Source organism: Schistocerca nitens, chromosome 12 (assembly GCF_023898315.1).
Source record: "Schistocerca nitens isolate TAMUIC-IGC-003100 chromosome 12, iqSchNite1.1, whole genome shotgun sequence".
Lineage (NCBI taxonomy): Eukaryota > Metazoa > Arthropoda > Insecta > Orthoptera > Acrididae > Schistocerca > Schistocerca nitens.
Window position 1 is genome coordinate 110664322 of NC_064625.1, and position 13057 is coordinate 110677378.

At 39.4% G+C, this 13057-nt stretch overlaps 1 protein-coding gene across 1 annotated transcript in view; it reads left to right on the forward strand.

Annotated features, from left to right (window-relative positions):
• LOC126214938 (uncharacterized) overlaps positions 1 to 13057 on the forward strand; it is a 204651-nt gene that overhangs the window by 159371 nt on the left and 32223 nt on the right. The window contains exons 31-34 of the mRNA XM_049941576.1: positions 5046 to 5293; positions 7733 to 7862; positions 10003 to 10149; positions 11541 to 11663. Of these exons, the coding sequence (XP_049797533.1) occupies positions 5046 to 5293; positions 7733 to 7862; positions 10003 to 10149; positions 11541 to 11663 (648 nt within the window). The remainder of the gene's footprint in view (positions 1 to 5045; positions 5294 to 7732; positions 7863 to 10002; positions 10150 to 11540; positions 11664 to 13057) is intronic.

A 13057-nucleotide genomic window follows, 5' to 3' on the forward strand; every position in this document is an offset into this window, starting at 1 on the left:
TGTAATTCTGTCAGAGACAGCAAAGGACTTGGAAGAGCAGTTGAGTGGAATGGACAATGTCTTGAAAGGAGGATATGAGATGAACATCAACAAAAGCAAAACGAGGATAATGGAATGTAGTCGAATTAAGTCAGGTGATGCTGAGGGAATTAGATTAGGAAATGAGACACTTAAAATAGTAAAGGAGTTTTGCTATTTGGGAAGCAAAATAACTGATGATGGTCGATGTAGAGAGGATATAAAATGTAGACTGGCAATGGCAAGGAAAGCGTTTCTGAAGAAGAGAAATTTGTTAACATCGAGTATGGATTTAAGCTTCAGGAAGTCGTTTCTGAAAGTATTTGTATGGAGTGTAGACATTTATGGAAGTGAAACATGGATGATAAATAGTTTGGATAAGAACAGAATAGGAGCTTTTGAAATGTGGTGCTACAGAAGAATGCTGAAGATTAGATGGGTAGATCACACAACTAATGAGGAGGTATTGAATAGGATTGGGGAGAAGAGAAGTTTGTGGCACAACTTGACTAGAAGAAGGGATCGGTTGGTAGGACATGTTCTGAGGCATCAAGGGATCACCAATTTAGTATTGGAGGGCAGCGTGGAAGGTAAAAATCGTAGAGGGAGACCAAGAGATGAATACACTAAGCAGATTCAGAAGGATGTAGGTTGCAGTAGGTACTGGGAGATGAAGAAACTTGCACACGATAGGGTAGCATGGAGAGCTGCATCAAACCAGTCTCACGACTGAAGACCACAACAACAACAACATTGTGATGTACACTGATCAGCCAGAACATTATGACCTTCTAGCTAAGACCTGGTATCTCCACCTTTGGCACGGATAACAGTAGTGATCCATCATGCCAGGGGAACAATGAGGCTTTGGGTAGGTCACTGGAGGGAGTTGACACCACATCTGCACACACGAGTCACCTAATTCCCATAAATTCTGGTGACGAGGGTGATGAGCTCTGACATCATATTCAATCACATCCCAGATGTGTTCATTTGGGTTTATCTCTGGCAAATAGGAGTGGGGCCAGTACATCAATTGGAACTCACCACTGTGTTCCTTGGACCACTCCATCACACTCCGTGTGACACAGTGCATTATATTGTTGAAAAATGCCACTGCCACTGGGAAACATTATCATCATGAAGGGGTGTACACGGTCTGCAACTAGTGTACCATACTCCTTGGCCATCATGTTGCCTTGCGAGAGGTCCACTGGACTCATGGGTACCCAAGCGAGTCTTCCCCAGAACATAATGGAGCCACTTCTAGCTTGTCTCTATCCTGTAGTACTGATATCAAGGAGGTGTTTGCCTGGAAGATGATGGATTTGTGCCCTCCCATCAGTATCATGAAGGGCCAAAGTCCAATGCCGACAGTTATTTCAGTCTTCATTGCCAATTTTGTGGTGTTAACATCGCCACATGCGTAAGTTGTCAACTGTGGAGGCCCATTTTTATGAGTGTTTGGTGCATTGGGTGTTCAGGCACACTTGTACTCTGCCCAGTGAGTCTGATGTTAGTTCCGCCACGGTTCCCTGTCTGTCCTGTTTTACCAGTACGTCCAGCCTACGACATCCAATATCTGTAATGATGGGTGGCTGCCCAACCCCATGATGCCAGGAGGTGGTTTCACACTGTGTTGAACACACTCGCTACAGCACTCTTTGAATACCTGACAAATCATGCAGTTTCCAAAATGCTCGTGCTGAGCTTCCAGGCCATCACAATCTGCCCTCAGTCAAACTCAGACCTATAGTAGGCCGGTGGTCGTAATGTTCTGGCTGATCAGTGTATAGCAAATGATTGTATGATTGGAAGTCTGAAATTGGATTTTGTCCAGGCAAATTATTACATGAGTTATCAACATATCTTTATTGATAATTAGTTAATTGTAATTAAAACATCATCTTTTAAGTAACTTGGTTATTGGAAATGAGCTATTTTGACCTCGTGCTTTGTATGAAATCCCTCAATTGCTTCAAACTGCCTTTCTAAAGAAAGTGTCAAAGTTAATATTACCAGTTCTCTCATGGCAGTTTTTGCTCAGTTATTTCATGAAAGATATCCCCTGTAAAACCTGTTATGACACTGTGAATGCAAAACGATTTAGAAAAGATATCCGAATGGAGTGAAAATTGGCAGTTGACCCTAAATAACGAAAAGTGTGAGGTCATCCACATGAGTGCTAAAAGAAATTAATTATACTGTGGTTACATGATAAATCAGTCTAATCTAAAAGCTGTAAATTCAACTAAATACCTAGGTATTACAATCACAAACAACTTAAATTGGAAGGAACACATCAAAAATGTTGTTGGGAAGGCTAACCAAAGACTGCATTTTATTGGCAGGACACTTAGAAAATGTAACAGATCTACTAAGGAGACTGCCTGCACTACGCTTGTACGTCCTCTTTTAGAATACTACTGCGTGGTGTGGGATCCTTACCAGGTAGGACTGACGGAGTACATCAAAAAAGTTCAAAGAAGGGCAGCACATTTTGTATTATCGTGAAATATGGGAGAGAGTGTCACAGAAATGATACAGAATTTGGGCTGAACATCATTAAAAGAAAGGCATTTTTCGTTGCGATGGAATCTTCTCACGAAATTCCAATTATCAACTTTCTCCTCCAAATGTGAAAATATTTTCTTGACACCGACCTACATAGGGAGAAACGGTCACTATGATAAAATAAGGGAAACCAGAGCTCGTATGGAAATATATAGGTATTCGTTCTTTCCACACACTATACGACATTGGAATAATAGAGAATTGTGAAACTGGTTCAATGAACCCTCTGCCAGGCACTTAAATGTGATTTGCATAGTATCCATGTAGATATGGATGGTTCTGATTTCCAATACATGTTAATAAAGCTAGGGATAATTACTGAAAGAATACGGAAATCGGAAGATCATTTCCAGCAGTTTTATGTAGTGGCCAAAAGCGTCTGTTATGAGAACCAAAGTTTATGTTATACTTTATGAAGGAATTATCATCCAAAACATTTGATTAGGAATAGATCTAGTGGTCATGATTGATCTCAGATACATGAAAACATCAGTGAGTTAAACAGAATTAAATCACATCTGTTTCCGAGAATGGAAAGGATTCAAACCATATAGGTGGCTGCAGTTGTAAAGTCCTCCATTCTTGAATGTTTATCTAGTATGTTTTCATCAGAAATGTAGGATTTCATGTTGTATCATGCACCTCCAAAGAAAACAATTTCATCTAACTGAAGGAAAATACGTCCACTTTCTGAAGTTAGTTTCTCAAACAAATCTTACATTTTGCATAAAAAACACATTTTTGGATTAGTGTATATTCTTTGCTAGGCAATATTTCTTATTCTGTTTTAAGAAAATTATTTGGTAAAAAAATATACAGGGTTGTATAAACAGAATTATAAAATATGCATATTCCAAAATTGATTTCTTAAATATATCTTTTGATTTAAATAATTTAGGAACAAAGGACACTTCTTCCCAAATAGCAGAAGCATTGAGTCGTCAACATGCACACACAAAGGAGAGAGAAAATTTGCTGGCTTCCAGAATAAATCCTTTGTCAAGCTAGAGTACAAAAGAAACACACACCCACACCATATTCATACCTCATGGCACTGTGGAAAACATGAGTATGTGTGCTGTTCATAACAGCCAGACATTTCACATGTGTATTGCAGGTGGACATATACTCTTCTGCCACACCTCATGAATGTTCTTTCACTCACCTCGTCACCTCTACAACTGAGCCCCTCACACAGAAGATATTGCACAGTTGTAGCTCCATTGATAGCAGTTCACCTGGACTACAATGGGGATCACTACAAATGATTAATAGGATGTTTAGCTGTTGTCAGTGGGTATTAAGATATTTTTTTAGGCAAGACAATACACTTACTTTGAATACTAATCATTCATAATTGAAGCAAAACATAATTAGACTCACAACTAGTTACTGTCCAGCTGAGTTTCTCCCATAATGCATGACATTACAGTTTCCACATACAACAATATTTATCTGAAAAGACTGTCTTCCAAAACACCTACATCATGCTTCAGATTCGACAAGTTTCTATGTAGGTACCATTTAGCCAACAATATTACAGTGTTCTTGTTCTGGCCTCACATGCTGCTGACAAGAGCTGAATCACTACGTAAAACGGGATGTCTCATTCTGAGATTTGGTACTCAAATACTCGACATCAGCTCTCGAGGATTTGTTTGAATCGATTTTTCAGTTAATAATTCTTAGATTGTCCAACACTACTACAAACAGCAGCCACTATCTAACATGACTCCAGGGAGTGATGTGAGCATAACGAGCAAAGTAATGCACTGAAACCAGTTATGGAAAATGTTGAGGCCAAGTACTCCATTTCAGTAACTGAGCACATCCAGCAGTCTGGTTCATAGCCATCATGCACTGCTCTATAAAGTAGGGAGTGCGTTTGGATATTAACACTGTAGAGTGCTAGCAACAGAATTACCCACAGAAATGCCTGGAGTTTGCTTGAATGATCATACATTTTATTAGTGAGTGGTGTATAAATGATGATGTGCTTTTAGGCTAAGCCAATACTGCCTTATGTCACTTGGGCAAGTTGTTTCACTAAATATATGATAGATACCCACACTCAGAAAAGGATTGTAGCATGATCTTTGTCTGTTTGTGCATCTCTCATTCTTTTCTTTCACTGCCCCCTCCCCCCCCTCCCTCCCTCCCTCCCTCTCTCTCTCTCTCTCTCTCTCTCTCTCTCTCTCTCTCTCTCTCTCTCTCTCTCTCTCTCTCTGTGTGTGTGTGTGTGTGTGTGGGGGGGGGGGGGGGCGCGCGCGCGTCTGCGGGAGGAGGGGTGGGGGGAGTGTAGGTTGGAGAGAGGGAGGGGGGGGGGAGAGAGAGAGAGAGAGAGAGAGAGAGAGAGAGAGAGAGAGTGGGTGGAAGAGGGGGGGGGGGCTGAAAGACTAGTTGCAATACATGGTGTGTGATGTGATACCAAAGAGTGGCCTCCCTTCCTGCAGCAACATATACTTACACGCTGCGGCTGGTGCTGGCCCGGCGCGGTGACCGTCCGCTCACCTTCTCGCCCGGCCTGGGAGACACGGGCAGCGACACCTTTGCCGAAACATCTCGTGCCGCCGCTGAGGGTCTCGACCGGCTGGTCATGCAGTCCGACCTGCGTGACGTCTTCCACGGTGTCTCCGTGGAAGCCTTCCTGCCACCCGACGAGAGTGCAGGCGCTGGCATCATCGTCACCTTCCAAGTCAGGGTGAGCTATGTTCCGTCCACCTGATCAGTTAGTACATGTCACCTACACTACAGCCACCATCCAGTCTTACAGCAGACAAAAATTAAAATTTACGCCTCCAAAGATGTGATGAATTAATATTGTCCATTATGGATATTGTAGGATGTGTGACTCTATATTAATTTAATGCAGGTACTGATATCTGTTTCTAGTAACTTTTTGAAATACATGTATTTTTCATAAACTAGTTTTTGAGCCTTTTCAGGCTCATCTGTATGTTAAAAGAATACTGACCACTATGCTGAAAATTGTTTTGTACATGATTATAAAACCAGAAATTGATACAATTCGCATCTGGATAAAAACAATAAAGTTAGAACTCAGCAGAGTTTATTATACTATGCCATCATATTACATAACAAATTACCACAGCATATAAAAGACACAGAGACTATCTACTCTTTCCCAACAAAACTGAAAGATTATTTAGAAAATAAAAGTTTTTATGTGGTAATGGAGTACCTAAATTAAAACATTATCCATTATATGAAGTAAAGTTTATGGTGTGTCTTTATAGAAGTAATAAGTAGCTAAGACTATAGAAAATAAATGTAATTAGATTTTTAAAAAATCATTACTGTGTAAGAAATTAATTTTAAGCCATAAAAATTCATTGTTTTACACGAGAAAATTCATACAAGATCAATTGTTTCACATATTAATAAAGCAACCAATCAGTCAGTATTTAGACGGTTCATGCTGAAGATATACAAGGAGTTCCAAATAAGTCTTTTTTCCTCTGTGACTTACAGAATAAAATGTGAAAGGAATATTTAATTAGATAGATAAACATAAGAAAGATTACTTCTTTTGTGGGGTTATGACCATTGTTTATTTAGTTATTTTCCAGATATTTAAAGCTATGAGTGATATTTTTTAAACTAGAGCATTATTATTTCCTAGCCTGTAGCCGTGTACAAATCAATTTAAATCAAACATCTGTCAATTTTAGCTACTGAGCTAACAATATTCAAAGTTTTAGGGGTGGATGGAACATACTGCACACGATTGGTTGTATTGAGATGGATGTTCAGATGGAGGAATGGTTATTTAAGTGAGGTGTTCAGACGTACATTCTGTGTGCGATGATGTGCTAGAACGGAGCAACAGGTTTCCTGAAAGATGGTGTGGATACTGTGGTCCTCAGGGATAGTCCACATGAAACCTATAACAGCAGATTTCTTTTTGCAGGTGATCTAAAGACCCGTGCAGGTGCCAGGGAGTGAACAATCCCAAATGACTTCAAACAGCACACTGAGGAACTTGTCACTCTGTGAATCTCAGCAACTTTACATGTCATCTGCAGGTTTTTGGAAGGCACACTGTGTTGTGCACTATGGAAGAAAATCTTGCATTTAAAAAACTGTAACTCATTGCTGTAGCTCCCTGGTAAATAACTAAATAAACTGTGTTCATAACTTCACACAAATAGTAATGTTTCATACATTTACCTCTAAATAAATATTCCTTTCTCTTATTAATTTGTAAGTTGTAGAGGAAAAAATTTTACTTGAAACATGTCATGTGTATCCACAGTATGATACTGGGTACTGGCTTGTGGCAGTATTGTGCTTGTACACCTGTGGCAGTTTCCATTTCCAGTTACTATTGGCCACATATTTAACTAACATAAACTCACCAGCATCCCTTGTATGCTATATAACTGATCTCAGGAGTGCTGCTAGAGGTCACTAAAGGCAGTCAGCTGAAGCTGCATGCTGATAACACTACACTTGTGAAAAGTTGTCTCTTCTGTCAACTATTGCACAAGGGTAGGAAAATTAATTAATTTATTTATTTGCCAATGTGTTTCAAGTGCACGAATCTTGCAATGGGGTGGATTCGTTCTGTGACTTCGTTTTCCAGCGCACAATAGCGTACTTCTGCATTAGCATTTGGCCAAAAACAAGGGGTAAGAGTCCTCGAATACCTCGCTTGGTCCCAGTGGAGTTCATGCTCTTCCCTGGACTCATATACTCTGAAGTGGAAGCATACTGTGGATGCTGAACACATTAATCGGCATGTGAGGATGATTCTGAACAGCTGTGCCAAGGTATTCCAGAGCCTATACAATCAATGCAGCCAAGGTGTGGAAAAGTAAATTATTTTGTATTTTATTTTGAGGTAGTCACGGAATATATTGAACCTACTGTATATGATGCTCTGTATGACCCACAGACACAATATAATTAAAACTGGGGCATGCTTAAGTGTTAGTTTCCTCCAGGTACGCACAGTGATTTTCAGGGATGGTCATACAGCCTATTTTTACATGACCACTGGGGTAAAAAAATGTTAGGACTCCAGAGATAAGTGATTGCTCTGCAGGTACCAGTGTAACAGAATGTATGTCACTCACATATGTGAAGTGGGATACTAGTGGTGTTCATTGTGTTGCAGCTGTCAGACAATACTGACGAGGAGCGACTGAAGGAGGTGTTCCGCAAGTCGCTAAGGGCCACCAACTACAGCCTGGGAGGCACCGACGTCTATGCTGACAAGGAGCGCATACAGCACATTGAGGCAGAAGGTAAGTTTTATTTCCGAGCAAAGTACTCTATTGTATGGAGAGTTTGGCATTTTATGTTGTTAATATTGTAACACAACCTTTTCCCTTACTGTGTCGGCAATTGCTGCGCAAACACCGTTTCCATGTATGCATACACTATAATTATTCTACCGTGCAAACATTTGGGGTTACACTCGTCTGGTATTAGATGTTCCTGGGGGGTCTACTGGGGTCCGAACCACACAATAACCCTGGGTTCAGAGTGGCGGTGGGGTGGGTGGTGGACTGCTGTGACCTACTGTGGGGTTGTGAACCACTGAGGGCTGGGTGGGACGAAGCCTGTCCATCATTTCTAGGTCCCCGGTTTAATACATCTATACGTACATACATAAAATACATACCTTTTCCTTTATAATATGTAGACTGATTTTAGAAGGTGTCACAGCAAGAGGACTTCTAGTATTTATCAGTTAGATATTAAGGACTCAAAAGTTGATTAAGAATAGAAACACAGTGATACAATAACATTTGCAATTTTTAGTAACACTTTTCATTACATAGTTTCATATCCTTGTGCAACTTAAGAGGTGCTTAAGAACTATTTAAAAGCAAAGCAACTTTCTTATGAGTATCATATTAAACATACTACAGAGAGAAATTAAAGCATTAAACCAAACATGTGTCAGACTGTGACAACGGTCGGCAAAAGAGCCTGAATAGCAGTCAGAATGAAGTTGGGTCAGAACTGTTCCTGGAGCACACAGCTAGTTGCCACGCTTATATTCCTGCTTTTTGAACGATACCAGTTACTGACTATATTCTTGATACAAATAAATATGCCCTCCTGTGCTATGTTAAATTATGAGCTTACACTACATTTTATGTGGTTGATACTTCAAAAGATATATTTACAAGTTGCAGTTTACATCCTTCACATTTAAGTATTCCTCTATTGTGGTGGATATACCACTTTTTGTTTCTCTTCTAACTGATCAAATATAGCTCCTCCTGCCTACAGTCACATACTTAACTGCAACAGTGCTGCAGGGTAACTGAAGTAATGATATTATGCTATGACAAGAGATAAATGTTTAATTTTAAAGCATACATAATTGTTGAAATTGGCTTAATGTCTATTTTTAGTGAGAGGTCCATGTCATATTTTCAAACCACAGAATGAAACACTGCCTTTTAGTCAATGTTATCTTTTATTGTCCCAGTCTTCAAAGAAATATTCATTCACTTTCCACAGACTGGTTAAATAATTTGTACATTCCTTTGTTTGAAACATTACAACAACTTGTGTACCCTATACTTTATACTTTAACAACTGACATGCCAGCTAAGTACTTGGCATTCTGTCCTTGTATTGGGAAAGTAACAGTCAGTCATGATCAGTTCATTATTTGTATTAATACTTTTGAAAAGTTATAATGAAAAATTATATGTTCACAAAAACTTAAGTGTAACAGTAAGTTTTATAGTAATGAAGTAAATGTTTAACACTGTTGATTTTCTTACACAGTTTCTTTTTTGCACAGAATTTCATAAAATTTTGAACAGTTGCCTTTGAAATATGCAAGTTCCTGCCAAGGTCCTTAGTTGTTCTGATTACTAATGCTTACAGAGGTTTCAGTGCTAAAGGTACTTCATTTGATATGAATCTTGTAAATTATGTTAAAAGTTTTTAACTACTAATGTACAAACACTTTTAATAATTGATTTCAGTTTTATGCAGTGTCTTTCTGGAACTTTCTATTTGGTAATTTTTGTATCTTTCACAGAAAAACTGTATTACAGGAGTAAATTATTATCTATCTGGATTTGAAATTACAGTGTCAACAGAATGCAGATGTGTATACACAAATTATCCAGTTGTATAATCTTGCAAATGAAATACATCCACCTTCATTATTTAGAGGGCATTCTGTTATTCCGAACAGTGTTAGTTAATGATTAATAAATGTGAAAGGAATAAACACAATCACAAATGTACAATAAGATAGAATGTATCAAGTAAATCACTAATCATTGTATATCGTCTACTCCTATATGAAATCTAAGACTATTATTAGATTATAGTCATAGCAAGGAAGAGTTCTATCTTGTGTGTAGGCTGTTCTGGTGCTGTACATCAAATGACCCAAGTGGATGTTTTCAGATTTCGACGAGTGCACGAGCCGGCAGTACCACGACTGCTCGGAGAATGCACACTGCTTCAACCTGCGGGGCACGTACACGTGCAGCTGCCGTGAGGGCTTTGCCGACCTCTCCGAGAACCCGCTGTTCCCGGGCAGGCTCTGTTCAGGTCAGTAAGAGTTTAAATCTATACTGGATGCACAATGAACTTGGTATTTTCCTGGGAGTGAAGGAGTTGTTGGAACTTGTATGACCTCAGGCCAGTATAGAATGTGACTTAAAAATTAAATAATACAATACAACAGAGCACAGCATTAGGCATAATGAATGCAGAGTTGATTACAGTGTGGTGCTTGCACTGTAAGAAAGAGGCAGGGCTATTTTTCCTTACATCTCTCCCCATCCCTCCATTCCCACCATCTCCACTCACAGCAGCCCATAAAGTGGTTGCAGATGAAAGGGGAGATGGATAGGCGAGTGGAGAAGGGGCAGTTTATTATTAAAATCTGTGGTATGTTAAATGTGTGGGAGAAGGCAAATTAAATTTTGTGGGGTGGGAGGGGGGGAAGGAGGGTGGGGTGGTGGTGGTGGGGGGGGAGGTGCAGGAATTCTCTGAGAAACTGTGCTCTGTCCTCTTGACAGAATTGAATTCTGTATCCGAGTCTGCCATACACTAAGTAACGATTGCATGGATACACTCCTAACGTTTTCTTCAACAGTGCCACATTGTATTGCATTTACAGAAGAATTCAAAACAAATAAAAACTGTGAGGTTGGACAACAACAGTTTAATTCTGTCACAGATGCCAAAGTACTTGAATGAGCAGTTGAACAGTAATGGATAATGGTCAGAAAAGAGACTATAAAATGAAAATCAACAGAAGTAAAACAAGACTAATGGAATGAAGTTGAATAAAATCAGGTAATGCTGGGAGAATTAGATTTGGAAATGAGACACATATTAGTAGCTGGGTTTTGCTCTTTGGGCAGTAAAGTAACTGATTACGATCAAAGTACAGAGGATATAAAATATACACTGACAATGGCAAACAAACAAAAATTCTTGATAAGAGGAATTTGTTAACATCTAATATCAATTTAAGTGTTAGGAAATCTTTTCTAAAGGTATTTGTCTGGAGTGTAGCTTTGTACAGAAGTGAAATGTGGACAATAAGCAGTTCAGACAAGAAGAGAGATAGAAGCTTTGGAAATGTGGTGCTACAGAATAATGCTGAAGATAAGAGGGGTAAAGTGAATAATTAATGAGGTGGTACTGACCTGAGTTGGGAAAGAGAAATTTACGGCACAACTTAACTGAACAAAGGGATTTGTTGGTAAGCCACATCCTGAAGCATCAAGGAATCATCAATTAGGTAATGGAGAAAAATGTATGGGTCAAAAATTTTATTGGGGAACCAGGGGATTAATAAAGCAAGGAGTTCCAAGTGGCTGTCAGTTGCAGTAGCTATGCAGAGATATAGAGGCTTACTATAGAGTCAACAACAATAACAACATTAAATGCTTGTTACAGTGAGCTGAGGTGTTTGGCTTGTGTTACAGCTGAGCTGATCGGTTGTGAGCGGTGTCACTTCCACGGCACGTGCCACGCACGTGGGGACGACCAGGTGCAGTGCGAATGCTTCCAGTGGTACGCTGGGGACACTTGCCACATCAACCTCAAGGGTAAGTATGCCACGCCACTTGCACCTTGAGGTCTCGAGCTCTGCTGACTAACTCCCTCCGTAACTACCAGTACCTATAAGGGTGAAGTGAATACCTCAAAAGTGAAATAAAAGAGCTTAAAGTTGTACTATCAATTTGGCAATTTGCAAGAGTTATCCTTGTTCCTTATTTTTTGACAAATGGCCAGTTGTTGCATCACAGGAGAGGAAGCTGTGTTAGTGCAAAGATGGCTGCCCAATTGTTGACTTACACTGCTTCAAGGCTTATTGATTCCCTTCAGCTGCTAATCTTCCAAGTCTGTCACCATCTTTGATAGCATTACAGTGTTACCAGTAAAGAAAGCCTTTGAAATTTCCTGGCACATTAAAACTGTGTGGGGGACCAGTAACATGGAACCTCCATTACTCATTGACTCAGTCTCAACCAGCTGAGTTATCCAGGTCTGAATCACACCCTCACAACTTAATTTCCTATACTGTAGATGGCTGACTGACTAGAGAGGGACTAGTAAAGATCACTACTAACAGTGTGTTGAACAACAGTATGGCTGCAAAAAATTGAGTAACTTAATTTATACAATTATTACAAAACAAACTGCGCCATCATTGCTCCGTTTGTCAATTACCAAATTTTTGTGTACTTTACATGTGACAAGTAATTCTATTATCACGAGATTTAATGCAAACCATTTCCCTAGTGGCCGTATTGCATATAGAATGTTACATTTAACATTGCTTTCAGGTAAATTAATAGAAATAAAATAATTTATACACACTTTTAAGTGGAAGTATACTACTGAATTTAAAAGCAGAAGTTTCTTCTCATTCCAGATATACAAGTGTTAGTTCAGTTTCATCTGCACAGTTGGGAGGTGGGGGGAGTGGAAGGGATTATTTGTACATAATACAGTATCAAAATAACTGCACTTTATTGTGGGTTCCAAAATTTTAAACAGCAAAGAGAATGGTAAATAGCAATATAGACTTCCATCATTCCTATTTCTAAGTTGTCAGTTTCACTTATTATACAGGGTGTACATAGTCTGGGAACACTTTCAGTTATTTATTGCACAAGAACTAAACATTGTACAGATATCATACATATCACAATTTGAAGAGAAACTCTGAAAGTTTTTTTTACAAACATTTGATATGCGAACCATGAGTGACCCAGCGGATGTCAATACGGTAATCGAATTCTTGCCATACCCGTCCCAGCATGACATTGTCGACTGTGGCAGTTGCTTCCCGTATTCTGTCCCGGAGCTCTGCTACATCAAGTGGTAGAGGTGGTACATACATCAGCTCTTAATGTGTCCCCACAGAAAAAAAGTCACACGGAGTGAGATCTGGTGATTGGGGAGGCCTCTCATGAAACAGCTGTCCCCTTCTGTA